The sequence below is a fragment of the Canis lupus genome, chromosome 7 (assembly GCF_003254725.2).
Source record: "Canis lupus dingo isolate Sandy chromosome 7, ASM325472v2, whole genome shotgun sequence".
Taxonomy (NCBI): Eukaryota; Metazoa; Chordata; class Mammalia; order Carnivora; family Canidae; genus Canis; species Canis lupus.
Window position 1 is genome coordinate 38080277 of NC_064249.1, and position 20015 is coordinate 38100291.

A 20015-nucleotide genomic window follows, 5' to 3' on the forward strand; every position below is an offset into this window, starting at 1 on the left:
TGGAGACCCAGGATCGAATCCCACGTCGGGCTCCCGGTGCATGGAGCCTGCTTCTCCCTCTGCCTGTGTCTCTGCCTCTCTCTCTCTCTCTGTGACTATCATAAATTAATTAATTAATCAATTAATTAATTAAAAAAATAAGGGGCTGTTGCTTTCACAGAGGTCTGAGTGGGGCAGGGGGAGCCCATGGGGAAAGTGAAATGCTGGGGACCCATGGCAGTAGAAGGCCATTCCCAGGCTGGGCTCCTAAGGCCCAGGGAGACAGAAGGGGGTATTGTGTGATTCCATAAAAGGCTGGAAGGCAGAAACCATGATCCCAGGCAGGAAGCTGGAGGAGCCAACCCCAGACCTCTCTCCCCATCTCGTCCATCCCCTGCCAGGGCCTCCCATTGCCCAACACACCTAGAGAAAGTGAGACAGGCGGTAGAGATCAGCACCCTGGGGCCCAGAGCAGGCCAGGGAAGAGATGCAGGGTGAAGGAGACAGGTGGTGAAAGCCTCCTCTCCTGCCCACCTGTGTAAGGGCAAGGCTCACTGCTCCAGAATACGAAGGCATGAAATCAGCCAGAACCAGCAGAGCAAATGACCAGAGCAGAGCCTCCACTCGCCTCCTGACTTAAATAAAGGTACAGAATGCCTGTGGCCCTGATCTGATACTTTGACTATCTCGCCACCAAGAAAGAGGCAGGACTAATAAGCCTAGACAGGGATGGCGAGCTTCATCAGGCCACAGGTACCCTCATGGCAGAGCTGGAAGGAGAGGCCAGGATATGGGCTCTCAGCGCAGCCGAGGCCATGCTCTCCTCCCAGCTCATTGTCGGTCAGCATGTATGCTGGGATCCTGCTGTGGGCTCTGCACTGGACCATCACTAGGGGAAGACACACAGAAAAGGTATCATCAAAGAGACAAGGCTAACCCACATGATACATGGGGAAGCCAAAAATGATGGGTAGACCAGATAATCCCAAAGGGTAGCTGCTGGATTTCAAAGCACATTCTGCACATTGTCCTACCTCTTACCTCCAGTCCGTGTTAATGGTTAAGAATCACAACTGGAGCTGGTGCCAGTTCCCTGATGGCTGGGGCTGGTGTGGGGGGAACCCTGAACAGAATGTGAAATGATGGGATGCAAACAGCACTGGAGAGACCTTCCCCCGGTCTGCCTTCAAGGAGTGCTTTGGTCAGTCCCCAAGCATGCGTGAGAACCTACACAGGGAAGGACTGGCCCTTGAACCCTCAGGGGAGCCCACACAGGGAGATCAAGAACATCCCACAGCATCAGCTGCATTGGGCTCAAGGGAGAGCTAGCAGGGAAGCCAGAACACACAACAGTCCCATCCAAGAGTGGGCGCAAACTATCGGGTATCTTGCCAAAGCCATGGCTGTCTCTGCTTCCCTTCAGTTCAGATCCATTCCCACGCACCGAGTCCCCTCTTCTCAGTATGTATCGGACTCAGAGTCCACCCCCAGGTACTGAGACCCAAGACCAACCAAACCAGGCCTCACCCACCTTCGAGCTTTGGTGATGTCCTCCATGGCACCCTTTTCCCTTTGAACCTCTAAGAACCCCAGTTATTGGGGCCTACAATGGTTGTGTTTTTGCTGTTTATTTTTCCACCTCTGAGTCAGGCCACAGAGTGATTCCTGGAAAGATTCCACTTGTGTGTTCAACCACAGGACCCCTCAAAGCAGCCAAGGCGAAGGGGAAGCTCTCCCACGCTCTCCTGGCGTGATGGCGTGACGTGTCCAGTGGCTGTTGCTTTGAGACTGGTTTCTTTGAGGTCCATGAATGATTCTCAGACTCCACAGGGAGATGTCAAGTGGGAATAACCAAGAAAAGAAAGACTTCTCCAAAATAGATCTGTGGCATTGGGATCTGCTCCAGCTCTGGCTGCTGTATTCAGATTGCTGGTCAGCCACACAAGCAATGGGATTAGTCCCAACCAGCCACTGCAAGGGAAGCCCGCTGTGTGCTCCTTCTATCTCCCAGCCTCCGGGGAAACTCATTTCTGTCACACTTGAGCCTGTGTTGATGGGGCAGAGGAACAGCACATACTCCCCAAGAGCTGCAGTAAACTTCTGCGTGACCTTGGGGTTTACACGGTAAGAGTTTCCCTGGGGGAACCTCTTCTGGGGGTCTGGGCCCTTCATGCCAATGCCACCTGCACATGACTTTGTCCCTGCAACCCCAGATGGCCCCTGAGTCAGTCAGAACTGGCAGGCTGTACATGGTAAGACACAACTTACTTAGGGTACAGTACTTGGGAATTTGCTGCAATTGCTACGTCTGAACTGTAGGCTTTTTAATATATAATTTTGTGACTTTTATTTTTTTATTTTTTTTTTAATTTTTTTTATTTATTTATGATAGTCACAGAGAGAGAGAGAGGCAGAGACACAGGCAGAGGGAGAAGCAGGCTCCATGCACTGGGAGCCCGATGTGGGATTCGATCCCGGGTCTCCAGGATAGCGCCCTAGGCCGAAGGCAGGCGCCAAACCGCTGCACCACCTAGGGATCCCAATTTTGTGACTTTTATTTTTAAAATATAATTCTGTGACTTTTATTTTTAAATACTCCCAAACTTGCAGAGAAGTTTCACGAATAATAAGGGGAACTCCTGTCTACCCTTTACCCAATTCTTAATATTTGGCTACATTTGTTTTGTCATTCTCTTTCTCTCCATATTATTATTCCTTTTTCCTGAGCCATTTGTAAATAGGCTGCATTACATTGTGGCTCTTCATCCTGTAACACTTTAGTGTGTTTCTAATGACAAAGTGTCTGTTCTTCCATATTCATAGCACAGTTACCAATTTCAGGAAATCCTAACATGGATACGGTATTTATCTAATCGACAGCCCATATTCCAATTTTGCCAATTGTCTCATAGCATCTTTCTGGGTCTTCTTTTTCCCTCCAGTATGGGATCCAATCCAAGATTATGCTTTGCATTTAGTTCTCAAGGTTTTTTAGGCTTCTTTAATCTTTCATGACAATGATGTTTTTGAAGAATATCGGCTAGGTATTTTGTAGAATGCCCATCAGTTTGGGCTTCTCTGGTTATTTCCTCAGTAGATTCCGGTCATGCACTCCGAGCTGGGATACTGCACAAGTGATGTCCTGTCCCTCCCAGGAGATCCCACCAGGAGGTGGGTGATGTCTGGCTGTCCCACTTTGGTGATGCTAACCTTTTAATGCTTCATTGAGATATAATTCACATAGCAAAACATTCACCCATTTGATAATTTGGTGTGCAACCACACACAACCGGTTTTAAGACATTTTTGCCACCTTGGAAGAATCCCCATACGCATTAGCAGTCCCTCCCCATGTGCTCCCAGCCACACTCCTTGGCTGCCCTACCTTCCACCTCTATGCACCTGCCCATTCTAGACAGTCCATATAAATGCAATCTGCACCTGCCCATTCTAGACAGTCCATATAAATGCAATCATACGGAGTGTGGTCTTTTTTGACTGGCTTCTTTCATCTGATGTCATATTTCTAAGGTCTAGGCGATGTGATTCTGTTCACCGTCAGGATGCTGTATGATTTTTCCCCTTGCAAGTTATAAGCATTCTGTGGAGGCACTTTAAGTCAATGCAAATATCCTGCTCCCCACAAGAATTTTCCCCTAGATTTAATTTGATAGCTATTGCCCAAACCAATCTTTCTTAAAACGGTTTACTGAAGTTGATCATCTCCACTGTCCCTGTCCCCCACTTCTCAGCCATTAGCTATACCATACCACTTGGAAGGATGGATGATGGCCCTGCTCTTCTCAGTAACCTCGTGACTGTCCCAGTGACTTTTCCACATAGAGGCACTCTGTCTCAGCGAAGGGGCAGCCAACATCGGTCTTCTGCCCCATGTCCCTCCCCTGAGTGGCCAGGACACCAAGGACTACTCAGAGACAGACTCACATGTACTGGTGCAGCATCCCTATATCCTGCCTCCAGCCCTGAGAACCTTATGTGCTGGGAAGGCCGAGAAGTGACATGAAAGCCTGTGTCCCTTGGGTTTGGGTTCACTGGGTTAAAGGAAGAAGGACCCACTCTCCACTCTGCCTTCACAACCAGAAATCAGTATGCATATAGTTCAGCTTGCATGCAACAGGGGCACTAGGCACCCAGAGAGGCAGAAGGTAAGTGAGGCATAGTCCCCACCTTCAAGGAAATGATTATCTCCTAAGATTAAGACAATAGGGGCAGCCCGGGTGGCTCAGCAGTTTAGCGCCACCTTCAGCCCAGGGCATGATCCTGGAGACCAAGGATCGAGTGAGTCCCATGTCGGGCTCCCTGCATGGAGCCTGCTTCTCCCTCTGCCTGTGTCTCTGCCTCTCTCTCTCTCTCTCTCTCTCTCTGTATATTCTCATGAATAAATAAATAAAATCTTAAAAAAAAAGATTAAGACAATAGAGGGGCGCCTGGTCAGCTCCCTCAGAGGAGCGTGTGACTCTCAGTCACGGGGTCATGAGTTCATGCCCCACGTGGGATGCAGAGATGACTTAAATCAAACTTAAAATATACTTATAAAAGATTAAGACAACAGAAAAACCAGGATGTCGGGGGGAGCAAGAGGAACATCCTAAGTGGCCTGACAGACCCAGAAGGAGGAGCTCACCACACAGAGAGCTCAGGAGGCCATATGAGGTGGGCTTGACAGCTAGACTAAAGAAACCAAGGAGGGAGAGTGGGTCCAGGTCACGGGGCCCCGCGGGCTCACTGTGGGGTATGAACTGAGCCCATGGACAGCGGGGAGCTCAGAAGGTTTCAGAGCAGAAGAGGATGTGGTCAGAGCTGAGATGGGAGCAGAGCTGTAATCCGAGAACACAGACCCTGCTGTCACAGTAACGTCATGCCCTCATGCCGGCCACACTGCCCTGTGACCTGGGAGTGCCTGCGACCATCGAGGGGCCGGCGGCGCTCCCTCTGCAGCCAGGCCCAAGGGGACGACTTCTCACAGGCCCAGGCGCGGCCAGAGCCCACCTGTACCCATGGGGAGGGTCTCTCTCCACCTGGGAAAGGCCCTGGCTTCTGCACCGGTGTCATGCTGCCATGTTTTCCTTGAGGTTTTCCTTCCTGGCTTCGAGATGCTTCTTGGTCTCAGAAGCCTCCAGCTGCCTGCCTGCATGTGCCCAGCCGCTGCACCGACGTGCACCTGGCCCACCCAGACGTGGCTTCCCGCACCAGCCGACCTCAGGCAGCAAGGCCAGAAGCTTCCTCAGAGGCACCTGTATTAATGTGTTGTCACATTCCACGTCCTACGTTCTAAAAGAATGTGGTCAGGGAGTAAGACTGGAAGATGGGGCAGGGGAAGGCTCAAAAGACGATGAATTTGCTAAAACCCATGGAATTGGACACTCTGAAAGAGTGACTATTATGGTGTGTGTTGTGGACCTCAGAGATACGGCGGGTTGGGCACAGACCTCTGCAACAAAGCAAGGGTCACCACCAAACAAGTCAAATGCACTGTTCAGCTTCCAGGGCACGTGAACGTTATGTCCACAGTCTACTGCGGCCTATTCGGTATGCAACAGCATTAGGTCTAAAAAAAGTAAAAACAGGAGCGCCCGGGTGGCTCAGCCTTCAACTCAGGTCATGAGCCCAGGGTTCTGGATCGAGCCCTGCATCAGGCTCTCTGCTCACCGAGGAGTCTGCTTCTCTCCCTGCTTGTGCATTCTCTCTCTCTGTAACTCCTCTCTCTCAAATAAATAAATAAATAAATCTTTTTTAAAAACTTAAAAAAATAAATAAAATTTAAAAAGTACATAGCTTAATTTAGACTTTGTTGCTACAAAATGCTAACCGTGTGAGCTTTTAACGAGTCACAATCACTGATCACAGGCTGCTATAGCACATACAACACTGAAAAACCTGAAATAGTGCACCAATCACTGAAATGCGATGCACAGACTTAGGAAGTGAGCAAATGCTGTTGGGGAAAGACTTGCTCCGTGAGGGGCTGCCACAGACCTTCCCTCCACGGAAGATGCAGTACCTGCGACCACACGCAGTAAAGTGAGGCACAAGAGAACAAGGTGCCTATGAAGCCATCTCCCTAGGGTGTCATGAGGGAGGAAGAGCTGGCAGCGACGAGAAGGCCCTGGTGGCAGAGGTTAATGGTCTCTGGCAGGCTGTTCCTCATCAGGTCTTTGTAAGGCCCAAGCACACATTTAATTCGATACGTGGCAATTATGTGCTCCCTACACTCCAGCACTGAGGGGACAGGAGGGCCTCAACAGGCATTGGCAAGGTGACACCGTGGGTCAGGGCGTTGGGGGCAGACGAGAACCATCCTGGGTAAATGAAGGCAGTGGAACAGCCCTAGAGCTGCCTGGCCCTGGGAATTCTGGGCCATTTCCTTGGTCGAGGTTTTAGGGCAGGGTGTTCTTCACCAACACCAAATTATTCTTGGCATTGAAGCCAAGCTTCTCAGTGAACGGCCAAAGCCCATGGGGTGGTTGGCTGCACCAGAGAACCCAGGCCAGGCCCACCCCACATTCCAGATTCCAGGACAGCCCTGGTCTTGCAGCCATTCCATCCAAGAAAAGCCCCTCTCCCATGAATTTCAATGAATGCACAAGAAATCCCTGTGTTTGGTCATTTGAAGAAGAAAATACTGTCCCCAGACCATTTCTCCTGGAGGACCTGGGTAGCTCAGTGGTTGAGCATCTGTCTTTGACTCAGGTAGTGGTCTCAGGGTCCTGGGATCGAATCCCACATCAGGGTCCCTGGTTCTCCCTCTGCCTAGGTCTCTGCCTCTCTCTGTGTCTCTCATGAACAAATAAATAAAATCTTTTTTTAAAAAAAAAAAAAGCAAAATAAATAAAATTTAAAAAGAAATTTGGCTCTTGATCAGCAGAGCTTGGCCTGGGGTGCTGAGGCCTGGCACCTGGGTCTCACTGGGAAGCTGCCATGTTAAAGACACACCTGTGCAATGTACATCCTGGTAAGGCCACATCCACCCCACCCAGAGGATGGAGTTTCACAGCTCTGTGCCACCAACAGGTGCCTCAGGCTGTGAAGTAAAGGTAAAGTCTGAGGTGGCATTTGTGTGTGCACATGCAAGCACACACTCATACTCACACTCATCAGCAGCTCCACGCACTCACAGCCTCTCACCCAACAGGAAAGTCAGTGTTGAGCCCCGGGTTTGGGGTGTGCACCGGCACCTCCAGTGTGTCAGATGTGTGGCCAGGTCTCAGCTCTGAGGGTTTAGAACACTCCAAAGAAGGAAGCACTTACGGGTGTCCTGCCCACCCTGGGGGGCCCCTGGGAGGATGGCCCCAGAAATAACCTTGGAAGAAAAGGAAATTTTGCCGAAGCGAGTTGGTGACAATAACCCCCTCTGGCCACAAGTGATGAGTTCCATTCTGTGGACGGAGAAGCAAAGACTCAGAGAGTTTAAGGGGCCTGCTCAGGGTTTCGTCTTCTTTGACTGGTCCTCGGCTTGAGTACACAGTCAGGGCACAGTGCCCACCTGGCAAGCAAAATGCTGCTGGAGGCACTCAGAGTCACTTTCCTCTGCTCAGTGCTTGGGTGACACCTGATTGAAACACAAACTTCCTCAGTGGCATCTGCTTGCTGACCCCTTCCAGCAGCCCCGTCCCTTGCAACATCTCAGAAGAAATGGGGGCACTGTTTGCCCAGTGGGTCTGAATTTGACCAGTCACCCCCGACCTAAGCCACAGTGGGACACACCCCATGGGAGACTCGCGGAGCAGGTGTCATTCAGGTTCCAAGAGTGGCAGGGCACCTCCAACCCCATTACCACACCTGACACGTGCCCTGCAGACACTGGATTATAAACGATCCTGTGGTGTCAGCAAGTGTCACCACAGTGGGGTGTAGACATGGCAGTCCCAGGCATTTCCAGCACTTGGCCATTGTGAAAACACTGCCATATCCGCATGACACCATCATAACCCCGTGAGAAGGAGGTTTACTCCAGATAATGCTTATTCAGTTTTTCTAACTACAAAAGTAATACATTTCATCTCATCTTAGGAAATTTGAGAAATACATAAAAGTATCAAGAAGAAAATAACCTCCAGGCTCTCCTCACCTGTTAACATCTCAGTGTCTTCCAGTTTTACCTACTTGTCTTTTTACCTAGCTCTACCTGGTATGCACTTGATTTCAAGATTCCATTGATCATAAAACACACCATGAATTTAGTAACAACTTTTTAGGAAAGAAAGAAAAAAAAAAAAGAAATCATTTCTCTGACATCAGATTCACACTTAAAAACATCCACACTGTAGGGAAAAGAGCTGCCTTAGAATCATGGAAATAAAAATGATGTGAGAGCCTGCGGATGGCACAATTGCAACCTACATTTTTCCCATTTCTCCTAAAGCTTGCTGCCCCAACATCAGAAACGTTTTGCAAACACCATTTCAATGGGTAAATAACATTCTCCCATCCTTCTATTGTTGCTGTTTGGGTTTGTGTATAATACTATTTTTATAGTCATCTCTATGCCCCACGTGGTGCTTGAACTCCCAACCCCAAGATGGAGAGCCAGATGCTCCGCCCACCGAGCCAGCCAGGCGCCCAGGTTTGTTTACAATTTTCAATGTTATTAATAATGCTTCATGGCACATCTTCATGCATAACTTTCTGTCTCTGTTTTTGATTGTTTTCTTAGGGTGAGTTCCTGCAAGTGGAATTACTGCTTAAAGGGTATGAACATTTGAAGACTCTTAATACCTAAGTGCCAAACTGGTTTCCAGAAAAGATGTCCCAATTTACATTCCTATCAGCCATGCATAAAAGTCCCTTCTTTTTCCATGGCATTGATACTTAAACTTAAAAAGAAAGAAAAGCAAGTAACACAGGTATTCAGCTTTTTAAAAATCAAACAGAAAAAAACCGGGGGCTTTTAGAGAAAAGCAATAGTCCCTTATACTCAGAGCTCTCCCTGCTGAGTCCAGCTTCCCAGAGGCAGGCACTTCTATTTATGGAGCCCCTATCATGAACGAGGCACTATTCTACGGTGCAGGGATACACAATGAGCAGAACAGACCAAAACCAGCCAAACAAAAAACAGACAATAGAGAAAATAAGCTAAATATATAGTATGTTTGATAACAAGAGTACTCTCAAGGAAAAGGAAGTAGGTAAAGGTAGGTATGTGGGGAGGAGACAGAGTGGGGAGGAGGAGAGCTGCCATCTTTTAGTAAGATCATCTGGGCAGGTGTTTGGACTGAACTGTGTCCCTTCAAAACCCACAGGTGGAAGTCCTCACCCCCAGCACCTTGGATTGTGACTGTATTTGGAGATAAGACCTTTTTTTTTTTTAAGATTCATTTAGTTGTTTTAGAGAGTGGGGGAGCATGGGAGAGGGGAAGGGGCAGAGGGAGAAGCAGACTCCCTACTAAGCAAGGAGTTGGACGTGGGGCTCGATCCCATGACCCTGAGATCACGACCTGAGTCAAAGAAACCAAGAGTCAGATGCTCAACTAACTGAGCCACCTGGTGCCCCCGGGAGATAAGATCTTTAAAAAGGCAATTAAGTTAAAATGAGGTCTTTGGGGGGACCCTAAGCCAGTATGACTTGTGTCTCTAAAAGAAGGGGATACTGGACACAGATGTGTGCTTGCACAGAGCAAAGACAGCGTGAGGACAGGGAGAAGGTGGCCATCTACAAGCCAGGCAGAGAGGCCTCAGGAGAAACCAGCCTTGCCTGCACTTGATGTGGATGCCCAGCCTCCAAAAGTGTGTGAAGATAAATTTCTGCTGTTGAAGCTGCCAGTCTGTAGTGCTTGTGGTGGGGGCTCCAGCACCCCAACACAGGCAGCCTTGCTGAGTCTGTGACATTAGAGTAAAGCCCTGAGTATGTGAATGAAGGAGCCACATAGGTATCTGTGGGATGAGTCCACTGGGCAGAAGGAACAACAAATGAAAAAGCTCTGAGATAAGAAGGTGCCTCTTAAATATTTGAGGAATTGCAGAGGCCAGTGGGGCTGGAACAGAGTGAACAAGAAGGAGAGGAGCAGGAGGTGAGTCCCAAGGACAGAGGGTGGCTGATGCTATGGAGCCCTGCTGCCTCCTGCAGAAGCCGCTGTGGCCAGCGAGCCCGGGGAATGGGGCTAGTCTAAATGGAGACGTGCTGTAAGTGCTCAGTGCACATCAGATTTTGAAAACTTAGCATGTAAAAGAGGAATATTAGACATGTCATTAATAATTTTTATTGATATGCATTGGATGATAAATACATTGGCCATATTGACTTAAATAAAGTATACTAGAAAAGTTAATTTCACCTGTTCCTTTTTATTTTTTCTAAAATAGGCACTAGAAAATTTTAGCTTATACCTGTAGCTCAGGTTATATTTCCTTGGGAAAGTTCTGGTCCAGGGACTTGTGGGTTACGATAAAAACTTGAGCTTTTGCTCTCGGTCACATGGAGCCATTGGAGGGTTTCCAACTCAAAAAATGACATGATCTGGGGCACCTGGGAGGCTCAGTCAGGTTAAGCATCTGACTTCGGCTCAGGTCATGATCTCAAGGTCCTGGGATCCAGCCCCAGTCAGGCTCCTTGCTCAGCGAGGAGGCTGCTTCTCCTTCTCCCTCTGCTCCTCCTCCACCCTGGCTTGTGCTCACTCGTGCACTTGCGCGCGCTCTCTCTCTCTCTCTCTCTCTCTCTCTCAAATAAACAAATTAAATCGTTTTTAAAAAATAACATGATATGACTTACTCATGTTTTCAAAGGATGGCTCTGGTGGCCATGTTGAGGGCAGAGCACTAGGCACATCAATAAAGATGTGCAGACCAGTTATGGGGCAATTGCAATAATTCAGGAGAAGATGGGACATGGTCCAGCAAGGCAAAAGCAGCATAGTAAGAAGTGGTCAGACACCGAATAGATTTTCAAAGCAGAGCCAGGGGAATTTCCTGACAGATTACGCATGAGGTACAAGAAAAAGAAGTCAAAGATGAGTCTGGGTTTTTGGCCTGAGCTCCTGGAAGGATGTCAGTTGTTGTAAGGAGGGAAAAGAAGGGAGAAGCAGGTCTGGGGAACAACAGTGGGAGCTTGGTTTTATATTAGTTAAGTCTCGGGTGCCTTGTGATTTCCAAGTGGAGATGTCAGGAAGTCAGGTGAGTATAAGACTCTGGAGTCCAGGGAGAAGTCTGAGCTGGAGATCTGGCTTTGGGAGTGATCCTTATAAAGATGCCACTGAAAGCCAGAAGACACTATCAAAGGAGCTAGTGGCGGGGGGGTGGGGGGGCAAGGTCAGAGAGAAGGCCAAGATCAAGAGCCCCAGGGCCCTGGGGACCACCTAGTGTGGAGGCTGCCAAGACTACCAAAGAAAACAGAGAAGAAGCTGTGAGGTCCAGAGAACACCAGGAGAGGGAGATGTTCCAGAAGCCAGAGGAAGATAGTATTTCAAGGAGGGAGCAGGCACTGCGTCCAATGCTACTGAGTGCTCCAGAAGAAACAGACAGAGACCTGGCCATGGGATTTAGCAACCTGGACATGCTGGGGATCCTGAAAAGTATAGTTCAGGTGAGTGATGGAGACAGAATGACTACAGTTGGTTCAAGAGAAAACGAGAGGAGGGAGATTGGTGACTGCCAAACCAGGTAACTCCTGCAGGGAACTGTATGTAAAGGAGAGCACAGAGAAATGGCAGTGGTGGGAGGGGGACGTAGGATCAAGGGAGGCTATTTTTAAAAGGTGGGAGACAATGTCAGCAGGTGCGTGTACTGCTGGGAATGAACCAATAGGTAAAGAAACAATGGGGATGTCAGAAAGAGTGGGAATTCTTCTGATGTTTTTCTAATCTTCAGAGTATACTTATATTGCTTCTTCATGTTTTAGCCACATTAGATATTGACTTTCTCCTAGGATATGTAAGATTAGCTTACTTATATCAGCCCTCATCCTCCTGCTGCTCTTGTTCCAGTATTATCCAAGTGTATCACTATTTTCCCAACGTCCCAACACAGCCTTATTTCAGTTCAACCACTGATCACCTTGGTAACCTTTATTTCTTGGTCTACCAACTATAGACAGCATCTTTTGATCCCCTCACTTTATACGAGGTGGGTATTCACATCTCCACTCTACCGTCTCCATGTCAGTTTTGGTAGGTTGTTGCTAGGATGATAACAATGTTAACAACCACAAAATCTCAGCAACTCGTGCTTATTTCTCATTCATATGACATCTGTGCCCTGCTTCTGATGTCCTTTTTATTCTGGGAGGCAGACTGAAGAGTGGCCCCCGTCTGAGACCTGCCATTCTCATGAGAGAAAGAGAAGAGGAATGCCAGAGCCTCACAATGCCTCTTTAAAAATATATATTTATTTATTTATTCATGAGAGACACAGAGAGAGAGAGAGAGAGGCAGAGACACAGGCAGCGGGAGAAGCAGGCTCCCTATGGGGAGCCCGATGCAGGACTTGATCCCAGGTCTCAGAATCAGGACCCAAGGCGAAGGTAAACACTCAACTGCTGAGCCATCCAGGTGCCCCTCTCACAATGCCTCTTAAAGTGTCTGCTCAGTCATGGCATATGTCACTGCCATTCACATTCAATTGGCCAAAGCAAGTCACGTGCCCAAGCCCGGTATCAGTGGGCAGGGAAGGAAGTATTGCCCTCCCACAGGAAGCATGGCCAGCCATATGGCATCAGGTGGGGATGTGCCATCCTCTTTTCAGGGAGGACAGTGAATAATTGGGAACAATAATCTATCACAATTCACCTGTCAACTTCTACAAGCTTTAGTTTTCATTATATATTGTCAAGATGGAAAAACTTTACGTCTTCCTGTATAGCTATTATTAAGCAGTATTCGATGCCTTATCTATGGTTGCTTTTATTTTTTTTTTAAATTGTTTTTTAAGGTATTTATTTATTTATTTGTGATAGTCACAGAGAGAGAGAGAGGCAGAGACACAGGCAGAGGGAGAAGCAGGCTCCATGCACCGGGAGCCCGACGTGGGATTCGATCCCGGGTCTCCAGGATCGCGCCCTGGGCCAAAGGCAGGCGCCAAACCGCTGCGCCATCCAGGGATCCCCTATGGTTGCTTTTAAAAATTGAAAACCGGGATGCCTGGGAGGCTCAGTGGTTGAGCATCTGCCTTTGACTCAGGTCAAAATCCTGGGATCCTGGGATGGAGTCCCACATGGGGCTCCCCACAGGAATCCTGCCTCTTCCTCTGCCTATGTCTCTGCCTCTTTCTGTGTGTCTCTCGTGAATAAATAAATAAAATCTTAAATAAATAAATGTTGAAAACCCCTAAGCAGCACTTATATTATTATGACTAAGCAAATATTCTTTGCTGCACAAAGAGGCTAAGAGTATATATTGTGCATACTGTTCCAATGACACAGATCCTATGCACTTAGAAGAGCCCTTTTTATATTCCATCATTTGCTGAATATCAGGCCACATTTTGATTTACTTCATATTTGAGCTATGCCTTTCATCAAAAATTTTTGTTTTTCCTTAAGTTTCTGATTACCTCTCCTTTTTCATTGTTGGTGGAAGAAACATGTGTTTTCTACACTGTATGCCCAATATCCTCCAAATTTTTTCTCATTCCATTAATCGTTTGGGATATTTTTGTTCTTCTTTTTTGAAGTCTGCTGTCCTTCTGATCTAATTGAGCAGGTTGCTTCAGTTTGGGATCTTAACACTTTTGCATAGCTTTTTGTCTTTAATGCTGTTACTAATTGCCTTCTGTTTTTTATCAAAGGTTTAATTTCTGGCAGTTCCCCATAATACTCTTAACTCTACAGAATGTCCCCTTCTCACACCATTCTCAGAAAACTCTTTCCTTTCATTTATTTATTTATTTATTTATGATAGTCACACAGAGAGAGAGAGAGAGAAGCAGAGACATAGGCAGAGGGAGAAGCAGTCTCCATGCACCGGGAGCCCGACGTGGGACTCGATCCCGGGTCTCCAGGATCTTGCCCTGGGCCAAAGGCAGGCACTAAACCCCTGCGCCACCCAGGGATCCCCAGAAAACTCTTTCCTGGAGCTTTCATCCTCCCACTTAAAGAAGACTGACTGCTCTCTCAGGCCTGTTGAACAATTATATCCTCAATTTTCATGGCTGCCTTAAATTGGATCCGTTGTTTCCCAGATCTCATATCTTCTCTCTTGGTTTACTCTCTCATTTTACTGAAATGCATACTTAAGTAACTTCCTTAAAAAGGTAAAATAGGAAAAAAAAAAAAAAAAAGGTAAAATAGGATGTAAACTTCCCTGGCCTTTGCATCTTTAGGACCATCACACTTACATATAAAATAAGGCACAGGACCAGATGATCTCTAATGCCTATTCCAGGAGTATGATTCTAGTCAATACTCATTCATATATAGCATGCTATATCAAGGAGAAATTTAAAATGGTTGCTGTTTTCAAGGAACTTACATCTAGAAAGGCAAAAAATAAACTCCTGAAAAAAATAATAAAAAGTCAGCAGCAGATGCCACAAAATAGGGCAATATTCAATATCAGTTTGAGCCTCAGGGCTAGAGGAAAGACAGAGAGAAGCTGAGCCAGTCTATGGTGCTCTTACCAGGGAAGCAAGACTTGAGCGTTAAAGAGTAGGCAATATATTAGAGATAGATTAAATATTTATGAATATTCAGCAGTAGATTTATGGCCAACGTTAGTCTAATGGAATGGTTAACGGTCAAGGGAGGCTCTCCTCCCTACCACTGCCCTGTCACCATCTGAGTTATCAACATTTTTGTTTCACCAAGTCAATTGAGAAAGATAAAATTTTTAAATATGAAAGTAGAACTTTGCCTGTGGCCAACAGACAAACTCTGTTCTGGAGCATGACGATGAACTTTCATTACACATATGAATTATGTATAAACTTAAAAATGCCCTATGTTTTTGGATTATGAAGTTACTGACGATGCTCTTTATTAGTAGTGTTTCACTGACCAGGACGGGGTAGGGGGCATTCTCTTTACCATCATCCATTTTTTTAAAAGATTTATTTATTTATTTGTTTAAGAGAGTATGTATGTGTGCTGGCAAGCAGGGGGAGAGGCAGAGGGAGAGAGAAAGAAGCTGATCTCACAACCCTGAGTCCTGACCTAAGCAGAACCAAGAGCCGGGTGCTTAACCGACGGAGCCACCCAGGTGCCCCTACCATCCTCCATTTTTAAAATTTGTTTTGTGAGACACCTGGGTGACTCAGCGGTTGGATGCCTGCCTTTGGCTCAGGTCGTGATCCCGGGATTCGGGATAGTAGAGTCCTGCATCGGGCTCCCTGCATGGAGCCTGCTTCTCTCTGCCTATGTCTCTGCCTCTCTCTCTCTCTTTCTCTCTCTCTCTGTGTCTCTCATGAATAAATAAATAAATCTTTAAAAAAAATAGAATAAAATTTGTTTTGTATTGTTCCAATGAGGAGTCAGAGTGACCATAAATCGCTGCTTTTTTCCATCCCCTCCCAGGAAACGAAATATCCCTCTGTGGCATGACAGCACTGCCTGTTGCACCAGAGAAGGCTCTGGGGATTGTAAGGATTGGGCTTTTCCCACTGGATGAACCCAAGGCATTCGCATCATAGGAAAAACATGCCTTCATCCAGCTCCCCAACCCCACTGTCCCATTCGATTTGCAAATGAAGATAAGACTTGCAGAGAAGAAAGTTTTCAGAACAAAGAAAGAATCTTTGGGTCAAGGGTCTGATCAGTTTCCAAAGAGTAGGGATAAAGAGAGGACAGCAAGTGCTTGGGGCCTTGAGGTTGAGTTCCTAAGCAGGGTCTAACCTCCTGCAACACCTCCAGGAGGCTTTCTCCAAACCCTGCTTCCACCTAGCAAGAATTAACTGTGCTCAAACACTGTTCTTGCTGCCATGACAGCATTTATTAAATTCAAACAAAGTTTGCATCAATTTTCCCCAACAGTGTGTGTGACACCTCGACTGACTTATTCATCACCACATCACAGTGCCTGGCATGTAGTGGTTGCAGTGTTTGTTGAATGAATGAGAGCAAATGCATTGAAAAAAAGCTGCATTTCATAAAATGACAGAGCCAGACATAAATATTCAGTTTTCACAGGAGCTTCACATAAGCCAAAAGGACCTAGAGAAGGAGATCTAGGCCAAGGAGATGATTTCCAGGTTCTGGGCCACTCATACCATTCACGGAGGACAAAACAAAACAAAACAAAAAATCACCTGCAAGTTTTGTCTGGGCTGCTTTGTCACCCTGGGCTCTGCTGCAGGTTCAGGGGAGCAAAGAGATCAACAAGGACTCAAAGCACCCCCATGCACCCAGAGGTGGGGGCGGTACTGAGCTCTGCAGAAGAGCCAAGAGCAAGAGGAATGAACCCACCATCCCTGGAGCACTGCCTCTGTGCCCAACCCCTAAGCTTCCTAGAATTTCATTCATCCTCTCATAGCCCAGAGTGACAGGCATCCTTGACTTCCAGGTGAGAAACACGACCGGTGATCAGGAGCCCCTCCTTCATTGTGGAGAAGGCAGGGGGGGTGGGGGGGACTGTGTGCCCAGCAAACTGTCCAGTGACAATGACCAGCAAAACGAAACGAAAAAAAAAAAAGCCTGGATACAGTCATTGAAGATTCAGAAATCTATACACCCTTGGCTCACTTGTTTTTATTAGTTTTGCAGTTTGCTAATTTTCCCTGTATTTTCTTTTGGCTTCTCAGATAGGTTTCTTACAAAAATCCTATAGGATTCTGATCTAATGGAAGGGAGGTGTGAAGAGGAAAGAGCAGGATGCCCAGGGCAGGGGCATAACCTAAGGAGGGGAGGGAGGGGGAGGAAGGCCTGCAGGGGTCCACAGCGGGGCAGCTGCGTCCTTCTGCAAGTGGTCTGCTGGGGGAGGAGGAGCATAATCCCCTCCCCCAGCAGCGGTTTGGGGCAGCTGCTCTTATGGAGCAGCAAGGCACCTGTTTCCCCAAAAGACCATACAGGGCGCCATTTACTTCACCACTTATAAAAAGTGGAATGAAGACACATCCCTGCTCATGATCTTCACCTCCCCAGAGGGACAGCCAGGCAGTGCATTTGTACTCCAGCAGGTGGGAGTCCTCCCGGTGTCTAACTGTGCAGGGAGCTGGAGAGCCGGCCTGGTGACACGGCCCCCCGGGGGGACAGGCTGCAGAGGTGCCACGAGGGGAGATCCCCGCTGACGCCCCCCCTACCTTCCGGCTGAGACACATCTAGGGCCCTGGGCACCAGGACGAGCGAGCACCAAGGGGAAAGTGAACACGTCCCGCGTGGATGGGTGTGACCTTCGCTACCACGGCCACGGCCGGGGCCCCGGGGAGCTGGCTCAGCGCGGGGCCGTGAGAAAGGCCAAAGTAAAACAGAAAACCGCTTCCAGCTGACCTCTGTTCTTGGGAACTTGGAGCCGTGCGCTGGCAACCGGCTGGCGCAGGGGCAGACTTTCTCCGGGGAGGGCACAGGGGTGCCTGCCGCTCCAGACCCGCACGCAATCGGGGTGTGTTGGGGGGGAACCTCCTGGCAAGAATGGCGAGTGGTCCCCAGCAGGCCAGCCGGGAGTTAGGCGGAGGCGTGCAGAGAACCGGGGTGGGGTCAGGAGAGGGAGGGTCAGGGAACCGTCCCATTCCCTCCTCTACATACCCCTAGGCACCCCTACCTCTGGGATGGACTCTTAAAATGTGGGGCACCGGGGACCATCAGGGCGCTCCGGGCACCCGAGTCCCACAAGGGATTACACGGGCGCGCTCCCCACTTTCTAGGGGTCACCTCTGGCCGAAAGCGGTCCAGCCGGGCATTCCAACTAGCGAGCCGGTCCCCGGTGCCCCCGAGCCCTGCGGCGGCGGCGGGCGGGACCGCGGACATCCCGAAGGAGGCGGAGGACACCCGCCCCCGCACGGTCGGCTCCGCGCGAAGGCAGGCGGCTCGCGGGGAGTCCCGAAGCCCGGCTGGGGCCCCTCTTCCAGCTCCTCCCGCCGCTGGGCCCGCGCCCCTCAAAGGAAGGGGCTCGCGGGGGGCGGGGGGCGGGGGGCGCGCCGGGGACCCGGGGCAGGATTTCGGGGCTCCCGGAGCGGAGCCGCGCGGGGGCCGAGGGAGCCGTCGGTGCCGCCGCCCGCGGGCCCGGGGTCCCCCGCAAAGTTCCGGCTCCGGGGGCCAGACCACGGCGCTCACAGGTGGGAGGAAGGGAGCGCGCGTCGGGGAGCCCACTCCGCGCGCCTCGGCCGGGCACCTGCCGCGGGAGGGGGTGGCGCTGGGAGCGCGGCGCCCGCGCAGGGCGTCCCCGGGGCGCGGGGGGCGCAGCCGCCGCGTCTTACCCAATCCCGGCACGAAGGTGTTGAGGAAGAGGCAGATGACGGCCACCGGGAAGGGCATGTAGGGGATGGCGGCGCGCAGGGGGCCCTTCTTCTCGCGGACCTGCACCACCACCCCGCTGGACGAGGACGCGGCGCGGGGGTCCGCCGCCGCCGCCGCCGCCGCCGCGGTCTCGGCGTCTTTGTGCGAAGGCTCCATGGCGGGGCGCGCGCTGGGCGGGTGGCGGCGGCTCCGGGCCCCGGGCTCCGCGCCCAGCTCCGGCGGCCAGCGGCTCGTCTACAGCCCGCACTCCCGCGTCCCCACGCGCCCGGCCCTCCGCCGCGCTGCGCCGCGCCCACACCCCGGCGCGGGGCGGAGGGGGCGGCGCGACACCCGGCGACGGCGCCCCGACGCCCCTCCCCGCCGGGCCCCTTCCCCGCCCCCTCCCCGCCTCCCCCTACAAAACGCCACTGACGGATCCTAGCCGAGGCTGCCGAGTACAAGAGCCACGCGCGGGGAGCCGGCGCGGTGCAGGTCCTGCCTGGGAGGGTGGCCGCGCGCCCCCGGGGCGGGTCAGCTGGGACGCCGCGGAGGGGTGGCGCGCTGCGCGGGCCTGTCGCCGAGGTGGAGCGCAGTCCTTTCGCCGGGAGGCGCCCGCGAGGCTGCGCCGCCGGAGGCCGGGGTCGCACGGCGCCTGGTGCCCACTAGGCCTTCAGCTCTCTCGGATTTAAATGGATTTCGTCCCAGTCGACAATAGAGCTGCAAGCAGGAGACACGGCTTTTCAAACAGGTTCAAGACTGCTTAGGATGGGACCCTCTCCTGCACACACACACACACACACACACACACGCGCGCGCGCGCAGACGCGGAAGGCGGGAAGAAGTGCACCTGCTGCGGGAAGCTGGGATGGTGGGGACCAGCCCCTGAACCGTCCTGGAAGAAAACCTGGCCTTTTGTGTGCTCGACGTGGTGGTTAGGAAGCCAGCGAGGACACAGCGCCGTCTGGTGTTGACAATGTGACAATCGGTAGAAGCCAGAGGGTTCTCCTATGGAGTCCTAGCTGGGGGAGCAAAAGGTCCCACACTGAATTAGGGTTTTGGGGGAATGTTTTTAAGTGGGCTTCCTGCCCAGCATTGGAGCCCAGCGCGGGCTGGAACTCGAGATCCTGAGATCAAGACCTGAGCTGAGATCAAGAGTCGGAGGTTCATCCTACTGAGCCACCCAGGCATCCCTGAATTAGGTTTTTTTGAATAATGCTGCCCTCACCTCATCTCCACACCATTTGGGAAAAGTGACTGGATGAAAGCAACTACCTCCTACCTTAGGGCAATGTTCAATGAGTCAGAATTACCCAAATATTCATCCCAGAATGATGGGAAGAAGGCAAATCGACTTCCTTCCCCGTGACCCTCCTTCTCCAGGAATAATAGTGACTGTATGACCCTAAAACAGCACAGGAGTCAGAGGAAGGACACTGAAAGTCTTTCAGATCATACATGATTTTCCGGGTATCTGAATAAAATGATTTAAAAGCAGATGCTCAGCGGGGGGTAGTGGTGACACCATGGCCACACAAGTACCTTCATGCTCATATCTAACTCAGGCCTGGCAGGCAGAGTGAGCAAGGTATAGTCTCTATTGGGCCACTGATTACCTGTGTGACTTAAAAGAACTCATTGAGCCTTTTCTGGGCTCAGATTGCAACATCAAAGCAGAATTTAATATGCATTTATTGAAGGCCTAATACCACTCAGGTTCCGGGGAGAG

At 50.2% G+C, this 20015-nt stretch overlaps 1 protein-coding gene across 2 annotated transcripts in view; it reads right to left on the reverse strand.

Annotated features, from left to right (window-relative positions):
* Window positions 1-18588, reverse strand: part of STUM (stum, mechanosensory transduction mediator homolog) — a 56633-nt gene extending 38045 nt beyond the window's left edge. The window contains exon 1 of one of the 2 annotated variants that reach the window (XM_025430660.3): window positions 18271-18585. In XM_025430660.3, the coding sequence (XP_025286445.1) occupies window positions 18271-18466 (196 nt within the window). In that variant the 5' untranslated portion in view covers window positions 18467-18585. Of the gene's footprint in view, window positions 1-18270 lie in introns of both variants that reach the window. The other variant, XM_049112460.1, reaches the window with a different exon arrangement.
* Between the last annotated feature and the right edge of the window lie 1427 nt (window positions 18589-20015).